Source organism: Callorhinchus milii, unplaced genomic scaffold (genome assembly GCF_018977255.1).
Source record: "Callorhinchus milii isolate IMCB2004 unplaced genomic scaffold, IMCB_Cmil_1.0 Scaffold4, whole genome shotgun sequence".
Taxonomy (NCBI): Eukaryota; Metazoa; Chordata; class Chondrichthyes; order Chimaeriformes; family Callorhinchidae; genus Callorhinchus; species Callorhinchus milii.
The window spans coordinates 1288611-1307001 of NW_024704745.1; the positions used below are offsets into that span (position 1 = coordinate 1288611).

An 18391-nucleotide genomic window follows, 5' to 3' on the forward strand; every position below is an offset into this window, starting at 1 on the left:
TGAGATGGGTCTTGAAGGAGGCAAGCGAGGGGGGGGCGAGGCGGAGGGACTGCGGGATGGCGTTCCAGAGGGTGGGAGCAGAGCAGCTGAAGTAGTATGTGTGCAATTGGCTGCCACGTTTCACCCACAAAATCCACAGTCACTCCACTCTACAGCACATTCTGTGAAGCGCTTTGAGGCATCTCGAAGACGTGACAAGGCGCTGTATCAGATGCCGGGATTATTTTTTATTTATTTTTTAATAGATTGTGTTCCCTCAGACAAACCACACAGATGTGGGAAATTGAAAATCGGGGTAGCGGAGCGCGCTTTTGAGATGGGGAATAGGATGGGTTGATAGGATTTTATATTGCAGTGTTGAAACACAATCGACTGCCAGAAATTGAAAAAAAATGTTCCATTCCTCAGTACGACACGAATCAAACAGACCAATGTCAAGGTCTTGTGCGCAACAATATTTCTTTTGCGCTCATATTTTAAGAGTGCGGTAGTCAAAACCGTATCTCCTCTGTATTTATCAGAACTTCAGAGTAGGAGAACGTTAGTGTTTTGTACTGGCAAACTGTGTAGGGAAGGGGACCAGAAGGAATAGGAGAAAGTGAATAAATGACTTCTTGTTACTGAGTGTGGATCTTGCTACGCTATTAAAAAAAAAGAGCAAATTTAACTTTCGGCTAAGTTTATAGCATATTAGAGCACTTCCAAGCGAGAAGATCTGGGATCGATTCCCCGGGCAGGTCGAGATCTTAAGCAAGTTTCCTTACTCCACGCGCCTCTGCTTACCTAGCAATATGGAGGAACCCGTTTGTTAGTCGATTGTTGGATCACTTTTCAGGGGGTAAATAATCCCTTCAAAAAAAAACTATTTGGTCACTCAGTCCGTGACCTTTTGTAGGACGCTGCTGTGCGCCATTGGCTGCCGCGTTTCGTCCACAAAATATACAGTCAATTCACTTTACAGCATATTCTGTGAAGCGCTTTGAGACGTCTCGACGACGTGATAAGGCACCATATCAAATGCAAGGATTATTATTACTATATTACCACAAAACTTAACCCCATGACCTTTCATAATTTTTACCTTTATTTTCACGATTTCATGATGGGTGATTTGCGGTTTCCAAAGTCTACCATGACAACTTTACAGCGTCAACAGTGGATCCATTATCTCTTTTGAAAAGGTAACATTGTGATCAGATAATAGGCTCTCCCTCTTCGACTGTGCTTTCGATCACCCTCCTTTCCCCTCTGACCCCCCCCCCACCCTGCCCCCCCCCAATCCCAAACCCCAGCTGTGATCCGAAACATTTGTTTGTTGTTGTTGTTGTTATATATTATTATAAATTGGGTCTTAAAAGTCCAGAGACCTGGTTGATTGAATTGCCCTCTTGTCTCCTCTCCCCCCCCCCTCAACATGTCCTTCTCTCCCGCTCCCCACATCCTCCTCCTCTCCCCCTCCTCCTCTCTCTCCCTCACCCCCTCCTTTAGTCCCTTCCCTTTCCCTGCCCCCTCTTCCCTTTCCCCCCCCCTCCCCACCTCCCTCACCCTGCCCCCCCTCGCCCTGCCCCCCACTCCCTGCCCCCCCTCACCCTGGCCCGCCCACTCTCTGCCCCCCCTCACCCTGTCCCCTCCCTCACCCTCCCCCACTCCCTGCCCCCCCTCACCCTGCCCCCCCACTCCCTGTCCCCTCCCTCACCCTGCCCCCCCACTCCCTGTCCCCTCCCTCACCCTGCCCCCCACAACTCCCTGCCCCCTCTTCCCTTTGCCCCCCCCTCCCCACCTCCCTCACCCTGCCCCCCCTCACCCTGCCCCCCAACTCCCTGCCCCCTCCCTCCCCTAACCCTGCCTCCCCTCCCTCCCCTCCCCCCTTCCCTCCCTCCCTAACCTGCCCCCCTCCCTCCCCCTCTCTCCCCTCCCCCCATGCCCACCCTCCCTAACCCTGCCCCCCCACTCCCTGCCCCCACTCCCTCCCCCTACCCCCTCACCCCCCTGCCCCCCCCCTCCCCTCACTCTGCCCCCTCCCCCCCTTTCCCTCTATCCCAGTTCACGACCCCCCCCACCTGGAAACAGAGAGCCCGAGAACTACAGCTCCCGGCAAGCACCGCGCTCCGGACCCCGCCCCTTCCGGTCCCGTCACCCCCCCTCCGCGCCTGCGCGGAAAACGGCCGTGACGTCACTCAGGCCTTGGCTTGACCTCCAGCGGCAGCGACAGAGGGAGACATGGCGGCCCGACTCGGCCTGAGGGTAACCCGGGGCCCGGGGGGAGTGGGGGGCAAAGCGCCTGGTCAGCACTGTGCTCGTGATCCAACCTCCCGCGCGGCCATCAGTTTGGGGAGGGCGCGCCTTATTATAACTGGTTTACATTAAACTATAGCTCCAACCCCTCCCCCAACCCCCTCCTCCCCCCCAACCCCCCCCCAACCCCCCCCTCCCCCAACCCCCTCCTCTCCTCCCCCCCTCCATCTCCCCCCAACACCCCCCTCCCCTCCCCCAACACCCCCACTCCATCTCCCCCCCAACCCCCTCCTCCCCCCCACTCCATCTCCCCCCAACCCCCTCCTCCCCCCCCCCTCCATCTCCCCCCAACACCCCCCTCCCCTCCCCCAACCCCCCCACTCCATCTCCCCCCCAACACCCCCCTCCCCTCCCCCAAACCCCCCACTCCATCTCCCCCCAACACCCCCACTCCTCCCCCCAACCCCCCCACTCCATCTCCCCCAACCCCACTCCATCTCTCCCCCAACACCCCCCACTCCATCTCCCCCCAACCCCCCCACTCCATCTCCCCCCTCCTCCCCCACTCTATCTCCCCCCAACCCCCCCACTCCATCTCCCCCAACCCCCCTACTCCATCTCCCCCAACCCCCCACTCCATCTCCCCCAACCCCCCCACTCCATCTCCCCAACCCCCCACTCCATCTCCCCAACCCCCCCACTCCATCTCCCCCAACCCCCCACTCCATCTCCCCAACCCCCCTACTCCATCTCCCCCAACCCCCCCACTCCATCTCCCCCAACCCCCCCACTCCATCTCTCCCCAACACCCCCCACTCCATCTCTCCCCCAACACCCCCCACTCCATCTCCCCCCAACCCCCCCACTCCATCTCCCCCAACCCCCCCACTCCATCTCCCCCCAACCCCCCACTCCATCTCCCCCCAACACCCCCCCACTCCATCTCCCCCCAACACCCCCCACTCCATCTCCCCCCAACCCCCTCCTTCCCCCCCCACTCCATCTCCCCCCAACCCCCTCCTCCCCCCCACTCTATCTCCCCCCAACCCCTCCTCCCCCCCCACTCCATCTCCCCTCCAACCCCCTCCTCCCCCCCACTCCATCTCCCCCCCAACCCCTCCTCCCCCCCCACTCCATCTCCCCCCAACCCCCTCCTCCCCCCCCCCACTCCATCTCCCCCCAACCCCTCCTCCCCCAACCCCCCACTCCATCTCCCCCCAACACCCCCCTCCCCTCCCCCAACCCCCCACTCCATCTCCCCCCAACACCCCCCTCCCTCCCCCAACCCCCCACTCCATCTCCCCCCAACACCCCCTCCCCTCCCCCAAACCCCCACTCCATCTCCCCCCAACACCCCCCACTCCTCCCCCCAACCCCCCCCACTCCATCTCCCCCCAAACCCACTCCATCTCTCCCCCAACACCCCCCACTCCATCTCCCCCCAACCCCCCCACTCCATCCCCCCCCACTCTATCTCCCCCCAACCCCCCCACTCCATCTCCCCCAACCCCCCTACTCCATCTCCCCCAACCCCCCCACTCCATCTCCCCCAACCCCCCCACTCCATCTCCCCCAACCCCCCCACTCCATCTCCCCCAACCCCCCCACTCCATCTCCCCCAACCCCCCTACTCCATCTCCCCCAACCCCCCTACTCCATCTCCCCCAACCCCCCACTCCATCTCCCCCAACCCCCCCACTCCATCTCTCCCCCAACACCCCCCACTCCATCTCTCCCCCAACACCCCCACTCCATCTCCCCCCAACCCCCCCACTCCATCTCCCCCAACCCCCCCACTCCATCTCCCCCCAACCCCCCCACTCCATCTCCCCCCCAACACCCCCCCACTCCATCTCCCCCCAACACCCCCCACTCCATCTCCCCCCTCCTCCCCCCACTCCATCTCCCCCCGAACCCCCCCACTCCAGCTCCCCCTCCATCACCCCCCCCACTCCATCTCCCCCCTCCCCCCCACTCCATCTCCCCCCCCAACACCCCCCCACTCCATCTCCCCCACTCCTCCCCCCACTCCAGTCCCCCAACCCTCCATCTCCCCACCCTCCCCCCCCCCATCTCTCCCCCATCTCTCCCTCCCATCCTTCCCACCCCATCTCTCCTCTCCCTCCCCCACTCCCCACCCCATCTCTCCTCTCCCTCTCCCTCCCCCCCCTCCCCACCCCATCTCTCCCTCGCTCCCTCCCCCATCTCTTCCCTCCCTGGGAAGCCATCGGCTCAGTAAAATACCTTTGACCTCGCAAACCTCCTGGTGAGGGAAGGGATTAGCTGTTGAGTGTTGGAGGGCAATGTCAGTCGAGGGGCGTCTTCATTGTGGAATCATAGAATTATAACAACAACAAAAAAATTCCATGTGTCAAAGCGCCTTTCACGTCGGGAGGACATCCCAAGGCGCTGGACAGACGGAGTTTCAGACCTGAGCTGGGGGTCAGGGAGGGTGGAGGGCAGGGGGGGGAAGCAGGGAGATCAAAAGCACGGTCGAAGAAGAAGGTATTGAGATGGGTCTTGAAGGTGGCAGGAGAGGGGGTGAGGTGGAGGGACTGCAGGATGGAGTTCCAGGTGCTGGGGGCAAAGTGGCTGAAGGTCCGCCCCACCCCAATAAGAATATGCTGTAAAGTGAATTGACTGTATGTTTGTAAGCAAAATACGGCAGCCAAGTGCACACAGCAGTGTCCCACAAACAGTCGTGGATTGAAATGACCTAATCATTATTGTTTTTTTTGGAGGGATTATTGTTAGGCGTGTGGGTGGAGTAAGGAAACTTGCCCAAGGTTTCGCCCTCTGCCTGGAGTTGAACCCAGGTGTCTCGCTTGTAAGGCGAGTGCTCTAACCACTGAGCTACAGGACTCCCACTACCTGGAGCTTGGATGATGGCATTTGTGAGCACAGGCACCCATCGCTATGTTCAACACATTTAGAGGCTGGCTAGAGGCAGTGCCCTGGAATATTGTGGACGTGCCTGGCATTCCCAAGACCTCCACGGAGGGTTGACTTGGCTCTGACATTCTGTAATAATAATAATAATAATCCTTGCATTTGATATCGCGCCTTTCACGTCGGGAGGACGTCCCAAAGCGCTTCACAGAACACACTGTAAAGTGAATTGACTGTATATATTTGTGGGCGAACGCGGCAGCCAATTGCGCACAGCAATGTCCCACAAACAGTCGTAGATTGAAAATGACCAATTTATTATTGTTTTTGTTTTTTTGGCGGGATTATTCTGTAGCCAAGCATGTTACCTTGGACACTGCTTTGCACAAACTGGCTGCTGCCTTTGCCTTAATATAAAGTCACCATTTTTTAGTAAATCCTTTTTTTTGCAATGATGTGATAACTTATCAAATGCAAGGATAATTATTATAATTCCCCCCCCCCGAATCACAAGGCATTTGGAACCTAAAATTAATGACAAAGAATCGATGATCATCTAGAAATACACATGTTATATAATATGACAATAATCCTTGCATTTGATATAGCGTCTTATCACAAGATGTCTAGAATCGCTTCACAGAGTATATTGTACAGTGTAGTGACTGTATTTTATGGGAGAAATGCAGCAGAAATTGTACAAAGCAGTGTGCCACAAACAGTCGTTGATTGAGTGACCACATTTTTTTATTATTACCCCTGGAAAGCAATCCGCTAATTGACTAACAACTGGGTTCCTGCTTGGGGGGGGCATTGCACCTCATCAGTTTGCTGATGATTTAAATCTTACCTGTGTTTACAAACCCATGGCTAAATTATTTTTAAATTGACCCTAATATTTCTTCCTCTATTTTTAGGTTCGTTATTTCAGCACCTCTGGGGTCAGGCCAGTATCCAAACTGATCAAGGTATGATTTGGGTAGAATTTCAAAGTTGGGACATTTTGTAAAATAGATTTACTTTTAATTATTGGTCATGTCGAATAAGAATCGTGGGTTAAATTGATTCATTTTTGTTAGCTGTTTAATTAGTCTTCTCCTAATGTAGATCACAAATATTTTAGAAGGTCAAACAATCAAATTTTTACGTGTAAATCAAATCAAAATGAGTTTGCAGTTGCAGGGAATGTTACCAAAATTTAGTTTGTTCTGGACTTGTCTATTATTCTACCCATTATTTTCAAGTTTCGTTCCCAAGTCTACCTTCCAGTATATTACAGTGGAATCCTAATGTACCTTAAGGACACAAACTAAACGTGATGCAGCTTGTGAAGTTCACAATATAACAATAATCCTTTCATTTGTTATAGCGCCTTATCATGTCTTCAACATGTCCCAAAGCGCTTCACAATTTATATTATAAAGTAAATTAACTGTATATCATCGCGGATGACACAAAACTAGGAGGAAGTGTCAACCCAGAGGACGACATTGAAAAAATGCAGCGCGACATAGATAGGTTAGGTGATTGGGCAGGTAGGTGGCAGATGAAGTATGATGTAGGGAAGTGCGAAGTCATCCACCTCGGTAGCAATAATAGTAGAGAGGGTTATTTTGTAGAAGAGGAGAGATTGGAATGTGTTAGCGTCCAGAGGGACTTGGGTGTCCTTGTACACCAATCACAGAAAGTTAGTCTGTAGGTGCAGCAGCAATTAGGAAGGCAAACGGTATGTTAGCATTCATTATGAAAGGATTAGAGTATAAGAGTAGGGAAGTCTTGCTGCAACTGTATAGGGCTCTGGTGAGACCACACCTGGAATACTGTGTGCAGTTTTGGTCTCCTTATTTAAGGAAGGATGTACTTGCCTTGGAGGGGGTGCAGCGTAGATTTACTAGGTTAGTACCAGGGATGAAGGGGATGAGTTATGAGGAATGGCTGACCAATTTGGGCCTATATTCTCTAGAATATAGTGGAATTAGAGGGGATCTTATAGAAACCTATAAGATCATCAAAGGGCATGATAGAGTAGATAGTGGGAGATTGTTTCCCCTGGTTGGAGAAACTGAAACCAGGGGTCACAACCTTAAAATCAGAGGCAGCCCTTTCGCACTGAGTTGAGGAAGAACTTCTTCACTCAAAGGGTGGTGAATGTATGGAACTCACTACCCCAAAGGGCTGTTGACCCTCAGTCCTTGAACATATTCAAGACTGAGATAGATATATTTCTTATTGCAAAAGGGATTAAGGGATATGGGGATAAGGCAGGGTTACGTTATTAGCTGGAGTTAAATTAGAAGATCAGCCATGATTAAATGGCGGGGCAGGCTCGAAGGGCCGAATGGCCTACTCCTGCTCCTACATGTTATATTTTGCGGCAGCCAATTGCACAGCAGTGTCCCACAAACAGTCATGGATTGAGTGAACAAATCATTATTATTATTTTTGAGGGATTATTAACCCCGATCCCAAAATCATTATTGCGTTATTGAATCCTATACGTAGCTTTCAAACGGAATGAGCTGCGTGATTTCAACTTTTAACTGTTTCTTCCACAGCCACCTGTTCAGGTGTATGGAGTTGCAGGTCGGTATGCCACAGCTGTGTACTCTGCTGCCTCCAAGCAGAAGACGCTGGACCAGGTGGAAAAGGAGCTGGGCAGGATAAAAGTAAGTTTAAGAGTTGACAGAAAACTGTTTATTTACAAGAAAGAAAGTTTGCTTACCCAGTGAGTTGGCATGACAAGCTCAGACACCTAATGCTCGATTTATGCTGAATTCACTGATCTCAACCATTATACCATTGAGAGCACGACAGTTTGGCCTCAGAGTTCAGGTTGAGGAGGAGGAAAATCAGCACAATTTTGCATTCCTAACCCCGATGCAATGACCCCTGTAGGTAATACAATGCAAAATTACAAGGTGCTGAACAGTCAGGAATTGCGTTGAGGGGGTATTTGGATAAGGGAGTGGGGAGGGCGGGGGAAGGAGGGTGCCCGAAGGCTCAGTCGAAGAGGAGGGTCTTAAGACATACATTGAAGGGAGGGAATGAGGCGAAGGGGATGTGGGATGGAGTTCCATACGGTGGGGGGCGTTGGATGTGGATGGGATTGAGTTCAGCCTGACAAGAAGCAGAGCAAAATGGTATTTTTTCATCAGGTAAAGGTAAACAAACTGCTGCAGAGAGTTGCAAATTTGGCTTCCATAGTCTTGAATATGAGGTTGATTTTGCCTAAGGATTGAGAAATGCCAGCGAAATCGTTTGCATCCATCTGAAGCATCCGCTTCAGAGCAGTGCATTATCCACATGAAGCATAAGAACAGGAGGAGGCCATTCAGCCCCGCCAGCCTGTTCTGCCATTCTATTAGATCTCTGCTGATCTGCACCTCAACTCCCAATTACCTGCACTTGCCACATATCCTTTGATATCCTTGCATAACAAAAATCTGTCCGCCTCAATCTCGAAAAATTGAATGGATTTTTCACTACCTTTTGTTACAGCCTGTGATCGCTTTGTTTAAAAGAAGAACTTTGTGTAATGAACAGTAACTTTCGAAAGAGGCTAGGATTTTATCTTCTGTTATTTGGCATCCTTTGAGGTGGCAGCTGTTTCACTGAACCAACTATTTTCTGTTAACAGACTTTAATGAAGGATCCCAAGGTCTCCTCCATAGTCACCAATCCCCACATTAAGAGCGCTGTCAAGCAGAAAGCTATGACTGACGTGTTGGTCAAAGAGAAATGTTCCCCACTCACGATAAACTTTGTCGGTAAGTATTTCCCTATTTTAGCTTTCCACAATAATGTTGCTTTGTAATAATAATAATCCTTGCATTTGATATTGCGCCTTATCATGTCGTTGAGAAAAAAAGCATGATTGTGAGCCTCACTGATTAAAGAGTGCAAGTTTACAGATTTTGTTTAAATATTAAAAGTACATCACATGCAAATTACACAAGTGCTCATGTTGTAACGCAATTTATAGGATCTGACTATAAAATCTTGGTTCTGCAGTTTCTCCCCCTCTTTCGTATGGTGAAATAATAATATAGCGCCTGACCATGTCTTCGAGACGTCTCAAAGCGCTTTACAGAGTACACTGTAAAGTGGATTGACTGTATTTAATGGGCATAACGTGGCAGACATTTGCGCACAGCAATGTCCAGCCATGGGGTGCGTGACCAATTTTATTTGGTGGATTGTTAGCCAGGACACTGGGAGAAACTCCCTTCTCCTTTCGAACAGTTCCTATTCGCGAAAGCTCCTTATGCCGTATCCAGCCTGGGCGCGCGCTCTCACTCTCTCTCCCAATCATCCCCGCGGTTCACTATCTGCACGGCGGTTGCTAAGGATGTGGATGGGAAGAGACGCACTTGCCTAATCCTAACAGATTGCAGCAACAGTCGGTATTATTTCCACTCTCCGCGCTGCGTCCTCCCAAGCTCTGGCACCTGCTGCTGCCCTGGGTGGACGTTCACCATTGGGGGTTGGGGGAGGGGGCGCAGGCGTAGGAAATGGTCTCAGGCTGGATAATATCACCAACCGGGCCGGATGTGGAAATATGGAATCCGGCCCGCGGCAGACAAAAGGTTGGACCACCCTAGTCTATGCAATTCCTTTATCCAAAAAAAATAGGTGTCCCTGGTACTGAGAAGGTTTTCTTTAATATTATGGTTTGTTGCACTAATGTCAGAGCTTCATAACATTAGCAACGATCCAATAGATTACGTGGCCAATATCCGAAGCTGCTATCCAAACCCAGGACAACGTGATAAGGCGCTCTATCAAGTGCAAGGATTATTATTATTATTAATTTAATCAACCTCATTAAATAACGAAATCCAGTTAAATTAAACCTCGAACAATTTTGCCAGTGAAAGTTGGCAGTTCCATCCCCCCCCAACCCCTCTTGCTTCCCCTTCAACTGCAGTTAGGTAGTTGAGAAGGGTCAAACATCGTCTGGTGGTGAAGGTTTGATTTTCTCTTCCCTTCAGGTCTGCTGGCGCAGAATGGACGTTTGCCCCAAGCCATTGACGTGGTTGTTGCTTTCGAGAAGATGATGAGCGCTCACCGTGGGGAAGTCCTCTGCTCAGTCACTACTGCTCAGGTAAACTCACTCTTCTCAATATAAAAGCCTTTGCGTCAGCCTGGCTCAGCTGGTGGAACTTTTGAGTCAGAAGGTTGTGAGTTCAGGCCATGTGTTGGAACTTTGAACTACATTGTAAATGATATTCTGGCACTCCAATGCACTGTTGCCGGGGTCAGAGTTCAAAAATAATAATAATACTTGCATTTGATACAGCGCCTTATCACGTTTTTGAGACGTCTCAAAGCACTTCACTGAATATACTGTAAAGTGAATGGACTGTATACTCTGTGGGCGAAACGTAGCGGTCAATAGCGCACAACAGTGTACCACAAATAGTGGTGGATTGAGTGACCCATTTATTATTTTTTAAAGAATTATTACCCCCGGAAAAGCGATCCGCCAATCGGCTAACAACCGGGTTCCTACTTACTATCAGCTAAACAGAGGCGTATGGAGTAAGGAAACTTGCCCTCCTCTCCTCGGGGGCTGGACTTTCAATTTGTATGCCTTCTTTTGTGGAGTTCCGTAGTGTAGTGGTTAGTGCGCTCGCCTCGCAAGCAAGGGAGAGGGCCTGGATTTGATCCCTGGGCAGGTCAGGGTGAAACCTAAGGCACGTTTCCTTACTGCACACGCACGCGCACACATATGCCTCTGTTTACCAAGCAGTAAGTAGGAACCCGGTTGTTAGTGGATTGGAGGATCGCTTTCCGGGAGTAATAACCCATTGAAAAAATAATAATAATTTGGTCACTCAATCCACGGCTGTCTGTGGGCAATTGGGGCCCACAAAATACACAATTACTACACCTTACAGTAACATTCTGTGAAGCGCTTTGAGACGTCGACAACGTGATAAGGTGCTATATCAAATGCAAATATTATTGTTATTATCGAAGGTCTCATAAAAAGTAGGGGGGGTTTTCTCCTGGAGTCCTGGTCAACAATCATCCCCAAATGACATTGGTCATTCGCTTCTTGGCCATTTTTGGGACATGGCTGTGTGCAAACGGGCTGCCACATTCACCTACAAAATACAGTCACCATTACCTTACAGTATATGCTGCAAAGCATATTGTTTTCAAATGTCCTCCTGACATGAAATGCGGTACATCAACGTAAGGATGACTTATTTGTGTACCTTTTACTTAGAATATATGGCACCAGAAATAGGCCCAACTGGTCCATGCCAGCATTTATGCTCCACATGAGCCTCCTCCTGCCTTTCCTCAACTAAGCCTAAGAACGTAATCTTTTATTTGAAGGTGGTGTGTGTACAGTTACCGCGTACAGTCTTTGAGAAGTTTACTAAAATTGCTGCTTGTCTAGGTTCGTGTTGAGGATATTAAATGCTAATAGTCTGTTTGGTTTGGCAGCCCCTGGATGAAGGTAATCTTACCGAACTAAAATCTGTTCTCAATAGTTTTCTGAAGAAAGGTGAAGTCCTGAAACTGGACAGCAAGGTAAGACCCTCACAGAAATAATCACCATTATTTTAGCTTTTGGAGCATGACTTGACTATAAAAATGTGCATTCAGCCATCATGCTGTCCTCTGTAAGACTTTTCCAAATCTACTTTGCCTTGCTACCTCTATCTTTACATTCAAGATACTCTACAAGATACTTTACATTCAAGATACTCCTTAAAAGTCCTTTGATCACCATCTTTTACATCTCTCACTTCCTGATTTGCGTGCAATTTGTGATGTTTTTTTATTTAAACGACACTGCATAACTACAACAGTATTATGACAACTGGAAAATAGCTTATAATAATAATAATAATCCTTGCATTTTGATATAGCGCTTTTCACGTCGGGAGGACGTCCCAAAGCGCTTCACAGAACACACTGTAAAGTGAATTGACTGTATATTTGTGGGCGAAAGCGGCAGCCAATTGCGCACAGCAATGTCCCACAAACAGTCGTAGATTGAAAATGACCAATTTATTATTGTTTTGTTTTTTGATGGGATTTTTTTGAAGCTTGTCTGAATGTAGAACCTTCTGAATCCTTCACAGCCAGAATATTGTCACCTTCCCATATTTTCTTTTAAATTTTCCACTCCATCTTCATTCATTCCACTTTATTCTTTCCCACTTCCTTGGTTTCATTGCTTTGGATTTTGTTTCTTCAAACGTTTTAAGTTTTTTTNAGAACTCTCTATAGCTTGAGTTTAGATGCAAACAGGATGTAGAGAATTGGAAGAACTCTCCTCTCAGTGGGAAAGATTCATGTTGATGGAATGCTGTTCATAATCCATGCTTTATGGCGTATCTATGGTGGAGTCCTGTAGCTCGGTGGTTAGAGCACTCGACTCACAAGCGAGTGGTTCGATTCCCCGGCAGGGTGAGATGTTGGGCAAGTTTCCTTAGTCCACACGCCTCTGTTTACCCAACAGTAAATAGGAACCCCAGTTGTTAGTCAATTCGCTTTTCCAGGAGTAATAATCCCTTCCAAAAATAATAATAATTTGGTCACTCAATCCGCAACTGTTTGTGGGACACTGCTATATTGTGTTTCACCATGAAATATATAGTCAATTCACTTTACAGTGTATTCTGTGAAGTGCTTTGAAACATCTCGAAGATGTGATCAGGCAATATATGATGAAATATATTATTTCATCATAAGAAAGAGGGGGAGAAACTACTGCGGTCAGATCCTATAATTTGTGTTACAACATGAGCACTTGTGTAATTTTCATGTGATGTACATTCATATGCACTTTTAATGTTTAAACCAAATCTATAAATTTGCACTCTTTAAACAGTGAGCCTCACAATGAAGGAAATCATATATTTTTTCTCTATTCACTAAAGTGTTTTCTTTTCATTATTTAGACGGATACATCAATCTTGGGGGGAATGATTGTCAGCATCGGTGATAAATACGTTGATATGTCTGCAAAAACCAAGATTCAGAAACTGAGCAAAATAATGAAACAAACTGTATAACTATATGCACTTAAAACTGAGTTGTCTAACATATGGTTGTCTAACTTTATCTCGATGCTCGTCTCTCAGTCTGCTTGGACATTGATTTGTGTACAAAAGATTTAATAAAGCAATTTCCAACCGAAATGATGTTCAAAACACAATTGTTTGCAACTGTGTGTTGATTAAACTCTAGCAGTGTCCCATCCATCTGCCTCCTGCTCACTGACACACTATCCGGCATGATTCTGGTAAAATATAATGTTGGACTGACCGGTTTGAGTTGATGTGGAACTCTACACCTCATCATCATCTGGGTTATTAATTGCAGTCCTGTAGTGTAGTGGTTAGCATGCTCGCCTCGCAAGCGAGAGAACCTGGGTTTGATTCCCGGACAGAGTGCAATTTCCCTTACTCCACACACAAGGCTCTGTTTGCTTAGCAGTAAATAGGAACCTGATTGTTAGTCGCTTTCCAGGGGTAATAATCCCTTCCATAATCCCTTCCACCAAAAAATGTAGTCACTCAATCCACGACTATGGGCCACTGCTGTGCACAATTGGCTGCTGCGTTTCGCCCACCGTAACCCGTCAGTTCACTTTACAATATATCCTGTGAAGCACTTTGAGATGTTTCAACTACTTGATAAGGCGCTATATCAAATGCAAGGATTATTATTATTAATGCCCTGAGCTGGTTGCAGCTCCTGTGTATAACGGTTGTCTTCAATGTTAGGCTTGTGTCATCTCTAAGTTTGTTGGTTCAGGTATTGTGTAGTGACTTTAAATGTGTAGGTGAACACGACAGCGAATTTGTGCACAAAAATGTCTTACAAACCACCATGTGACTGACCAATCTTATCTGGAAGATAGAAATAAAAACAGAAGTCGTTGGGAACACTCAGTTCTGACGAAAGGTCATCGACCTGAGACGTTAACTCACTTTTCCTCTTTCCATTGAAGCGCCCTGAGACGCCGTCCGGCGTGGAGGGCGCTATAAATCCAAGTTGTTGTTGCCTGACTCGACACTCAGCAACTTTTGTTTTTATTGCAGATTTCCAGCATCTGCAGTATTTAGCCTTTTGCTGATCTGGAAGATTGTTGTCCAGGACACCGGAAGAAACGCATGTTTGTTTTTGAGTAGTCCCGAGGGATATTTAGTATCTTGGTTTAACGTCTCATCCAAAGGACAGCACCTCTGACAATGCAGTGCGCGCGGCACTGCAATGGGGTGTTATCTTAGATTGTTGAGGTCAACAGTCCCCCAAAGAGGGTTTCACCCACTTTCTTTTAACTCGGCGGACACTGTCTTGATTCAGGTCCCCCGCACTTCCCGCCCCACCATTGGCGGTCGGGCATTCAGCATCTCTGCCCCCACACTCTGGAACTCTATCCCGCAATCCCTCTGCCTCACCCCATCTCATGCCTCCAAGTGATTTAGAGATCATCTGAGACATCAGTCTGAGAGAGAGAAAGAGATGCGTGGGAGTAATTGCTTGTTTCAATTAACTGAAGGGCAGTGTGTGTCTGCTTGCAGAGGAATGTGCAGTATTTGGAACTAGGAAGAACAAATGTTATTCTCCACTAGAAGCTTTCCAAAGTTCCTTTTACTGGGACACTGACAACTTAACAGTGAACTGATGGCCGAAACATTCGACCATCTCTTCCAGTTATTGATTAACTGTCGATTTCCACCATTTTTGCTTTTGTTTCACATTTTCAGCATCTATGACCATGACCCATGACGCGCTCTGCCTTCCCTCACCTCCGTAACATCGCCCGACTCCGCCACCACCTCACCCCTCAGGCGCTAAAACTCTTGTTCATGCCTTCATCACCTCCAGGCTCGACTATGCGAACGTCCTGCTTGTCGGCCTTCCCAACTCCTCCCTCCACAGGCTGCAGGTAATCCAGAACTCTGCAGCCCGTGTCCTCTCCCGCACCAAACTCCGTGACCCCATCTCCCCCACTCTCACCCGACTCCACTGGCTCCCTATCCTTCAGAGGATCCAGTTCAAGATCCTGGTCCTCACATACAAAGCCCTCCATGGCCTCGCCCCCACCCTACCTTTGTGATCCCCTAACCCCCTACCAACCTGCCCGCTCCCTCCGCTCAGCCGGCTCACCTACAAAGCCCTCCATGGCCTCGCCCCCACCCTACCTTTGTGATCCCCTAACCCCCTACCAACCCGTCCGTTCCCTCCGCTCAGCCGACTCCAGCCTGCTCCCCGTCCCCCGACCCACCCACCTTCAGCCACTCTGCCCCCAACCTCTGGAACTCCAGCCCCCAATCACTCCGCCTCGTCCCCTCCTTAGCCTCCTTCAAGTCCCGCCTCAAAACTCTCCTCTTTGACCATGCCATTGGTCACCCCCCTTCCCCTCCCTTCTCCCCCCTGACCCCAGCTCAGGTCTGAAATGCTGTACACTGTCCAGCACCTTGGGACGTCCTCCCGACGTGAAAGGTACCATACAAATGTAATCTTGTTGTTGTTCTATAGCAGGGGTGGGCAAAAGATGGCCCGCCGTCCATATCTGGCCCGCCAAATGATTCTATCCGGCCCGTCATTGTGTTAGCAATAGAAAAAATTATAGTTCGTTCAGTCCCAGAAAGTCACACAAATTTCGCATTTGAATCTGACCGGGAACATCAGCCAATCACACTGTTTAGTTGTGCGCACGTTCCCTTAAGTGTTGAATCAGGCTGACGTCAGAAATGTACGGATCGGCAAATTTTCAAACGCGGACGTGGGCAACCGTGGCAATATCTTTCAGCAGCAACCGCAGCAATACTTTTCACTGAAGAGGACGTTAATTCGAAATGAGTTTATCAAAGAAGCGGAAAGTGGACGATGAAGGCTGAATATTTAACAAAGGGTGGACTTCTAAATTTTTTTTACCTGTGTGGGTGGAAAAACTGTGCTTAATTTGCAGAGAAAGTGTGGCAGTGCTCAAAAACTACAACTTGAATCGCCATTTTAGAGCAAACATGCTTGCAAACGTAAGAATGTTTCTGCACAAGAAAAAGGAAAGAAAGCTGACGAGATGATTGTTCGAATGCAAAAAGAGCAAAGCATTTTCACAAAACAATTTGCGTCCCAGGATGAGATTACAAGAGTGAGTTACGTGATTGCACACAAAATCGCCAAGAACAGCAAACCATTCTCTGAAGGAGAATTTATAAAAGAATGAATGGTTGATTCTGCTTCAATTTTATGCCCATACAAGAAAACCAGTTTGATAACATTAGCTTGTCAAGGCTAAGGAAAAAAAAATTCTTTGGTGAATATTGTGAGGGGTGTCGAGGATATCTCTGAGAACCTGTATCTGCAATTACAAAATAAAGTAAGCAATTTTGCATCAATTTGGCACTCGATCAGAGTTGTGCTGTCAAAGACGCAGCCCAGTTGATAATTTACACAGTCAATGAAAGATACGACAACTGGAGAAGATTTTTGGAGGCAGTAAATAAGTGTATCTTAAAATTAGGAGTGGAGTGGAAAAAATTGGTGAATGTGACCACCGATGGAAGCCCAAATCTGACAGGCAAAAACGTTGGATAACTGAAAAGAATTCAAGAACAAGTCAAAGAAAGAAATCCTGAACAGAATATTGTTTTTCTACACTGCATTATCCACCAACAACAACAACAACAAGGTTCCATTTATAAAGCGCCTTTCACGTCAGGAGGACGTCCCAAGGCGCTGCACAGTTGGGTCATGACCCGAGCATTGGGGGGAAATGGTCAGGGTGAGGGGAGGGAAGGGAGGGAGCGAGGAGGGGGAAGAGAGTCGAGAGGGGAGCTGAAGGCTCGGTCAAAGAGAAAGGTTTTGAGACCGGCCTTGAAGGAGGAAAGGGAGGAGGCGGCGAAGGCACTGGGGATAGAGTTCCAGAGCCTGGGGGCTGAGAGGCTGAAGGCCCGACCACCGATGGTAGGGCGATTGGGGCGGGGGACGTGGAGCAGACCGGAGCCAGAGGAACGGAGGGTACGGGCAGGTAGGTAGGGGGATAGTAGGTCGGAGAGGTAGGAGGGAGCAAGGCCGTGAATGGCCTTGTAGGTGAGGATGAGGATCTTGAAATCAATCCTCTGGGGGATGGGGAGCCAGTGGAGGACCAAGAGGTCCTCTGTAGAGTGTTCTAAAACTAAGCAATGTCGTTACGAAATGTCGTAGTTACGAAAGTGGTCAACTACATTCGAGCAAGAGGATTAAACCACAGGCAATTTGTAACTCTGCTTGAGGAATTGGAATCCGAGCACACGAATGATCTGTATCAAATGAATGTAAGGTGACTTAGTTTAGGAAAGGTCTTGAAAAGAGTTTGGGATCTGAGAACAGTGATTGATTTATTTTTGGGCATGAAACAAAAAGATTTCAATTTCCCACCGCTGAATGATGCAAATTGGCTCTGATTTTGCGTTTGCCGTTGATATCACGGGCCACATAAATGAACTGAATTCAAAACTGTAACGGAAGGGGACCTTTGTGCACGATTTGTATTGCAGTGTCAAGTCATTTATGATGAAATTATTTATTTTATCGTGTCAGATAGGAAACAGGCTGTACGCCCACTTTCTAACTTTACAGCAGAATACTGCTTGCGATCAAAGCCTTGAAAAGTATATTTCGCCACTACTTGACTTACCTGCCAAATTTTTTCGCCGATTTCAGGATTTCAATTTGATTAAAAATGACCTATCTTTGTTTCTTAACCTTTCTCATTTGATATTGACAAAGCCCCATTTGACCTTCAACTCGAGCTTATTGACCCGCAATGTGATCCATTGCTTGCAGAGCAATTCAAATCAGTGCCACTTTCCAGTTTTTACACCTCTCTGAATGAATATACCTTTCCAAAAATTAAAGGCTCATGCCCGGAGGTGCTTTTGATGTTTGGATCAACATACATATGCGAGGAGACATTTTCTGTGATGAAATTCATAAATCAAAACATAGATCTGTGATGACTGATGACCACCTTGCAGCAGCACTCCGCACTGCAATAACGGAGACGATGCCTGACTTCCATTGTTTGGTTAACGCACATCAGCGCTTTCATTCTTCCCATTGAGTGAGTTTCTCACATTCTAATCAATATATGAATACATGAATAAATACCAAATTTATTTCTGCTCAATGAGTTGTTTTTATTTAACCTCATTTTAATGAAGGTTAATTATATAGACTTTATTTTATGCATGTACAAATGTAAGACTTGATTTTGAGCTATTATTAAGTATTGTGGAGTCCTGTA

The 18391-nt window shown here is 48.1% G+C and overlaps 1 protein-coding gene across 1 annotated transcript; it reads left to right on the forward strand.

The window, feature by feature from the left end:
• The first annotated feature begins 2192 nt into the window (after window positions 1–2192).
• atp5po (ATP synthase peripheral stalk subunit OSCP) lies at window positions 2193–13302 on the forward strand. Its single transcript, NM_001292327.1, is given in 7 exon segments — window positions 2193–2244; window positions 6042–6092; window positions 7680–7790; window positions 8762–8891; window positions 10116–10228; window positions 11584–11670; window positions 13050–13302. Coding segments are annotated over 7 exon segments (630 nt in total). The 5' UTR covers window positions 2193–2220; the 3' UTR covers window positions 13164–13302.
• The last annotated feature ends 5089 nt before the right edge of the window (window positions 13303–18391 follow it).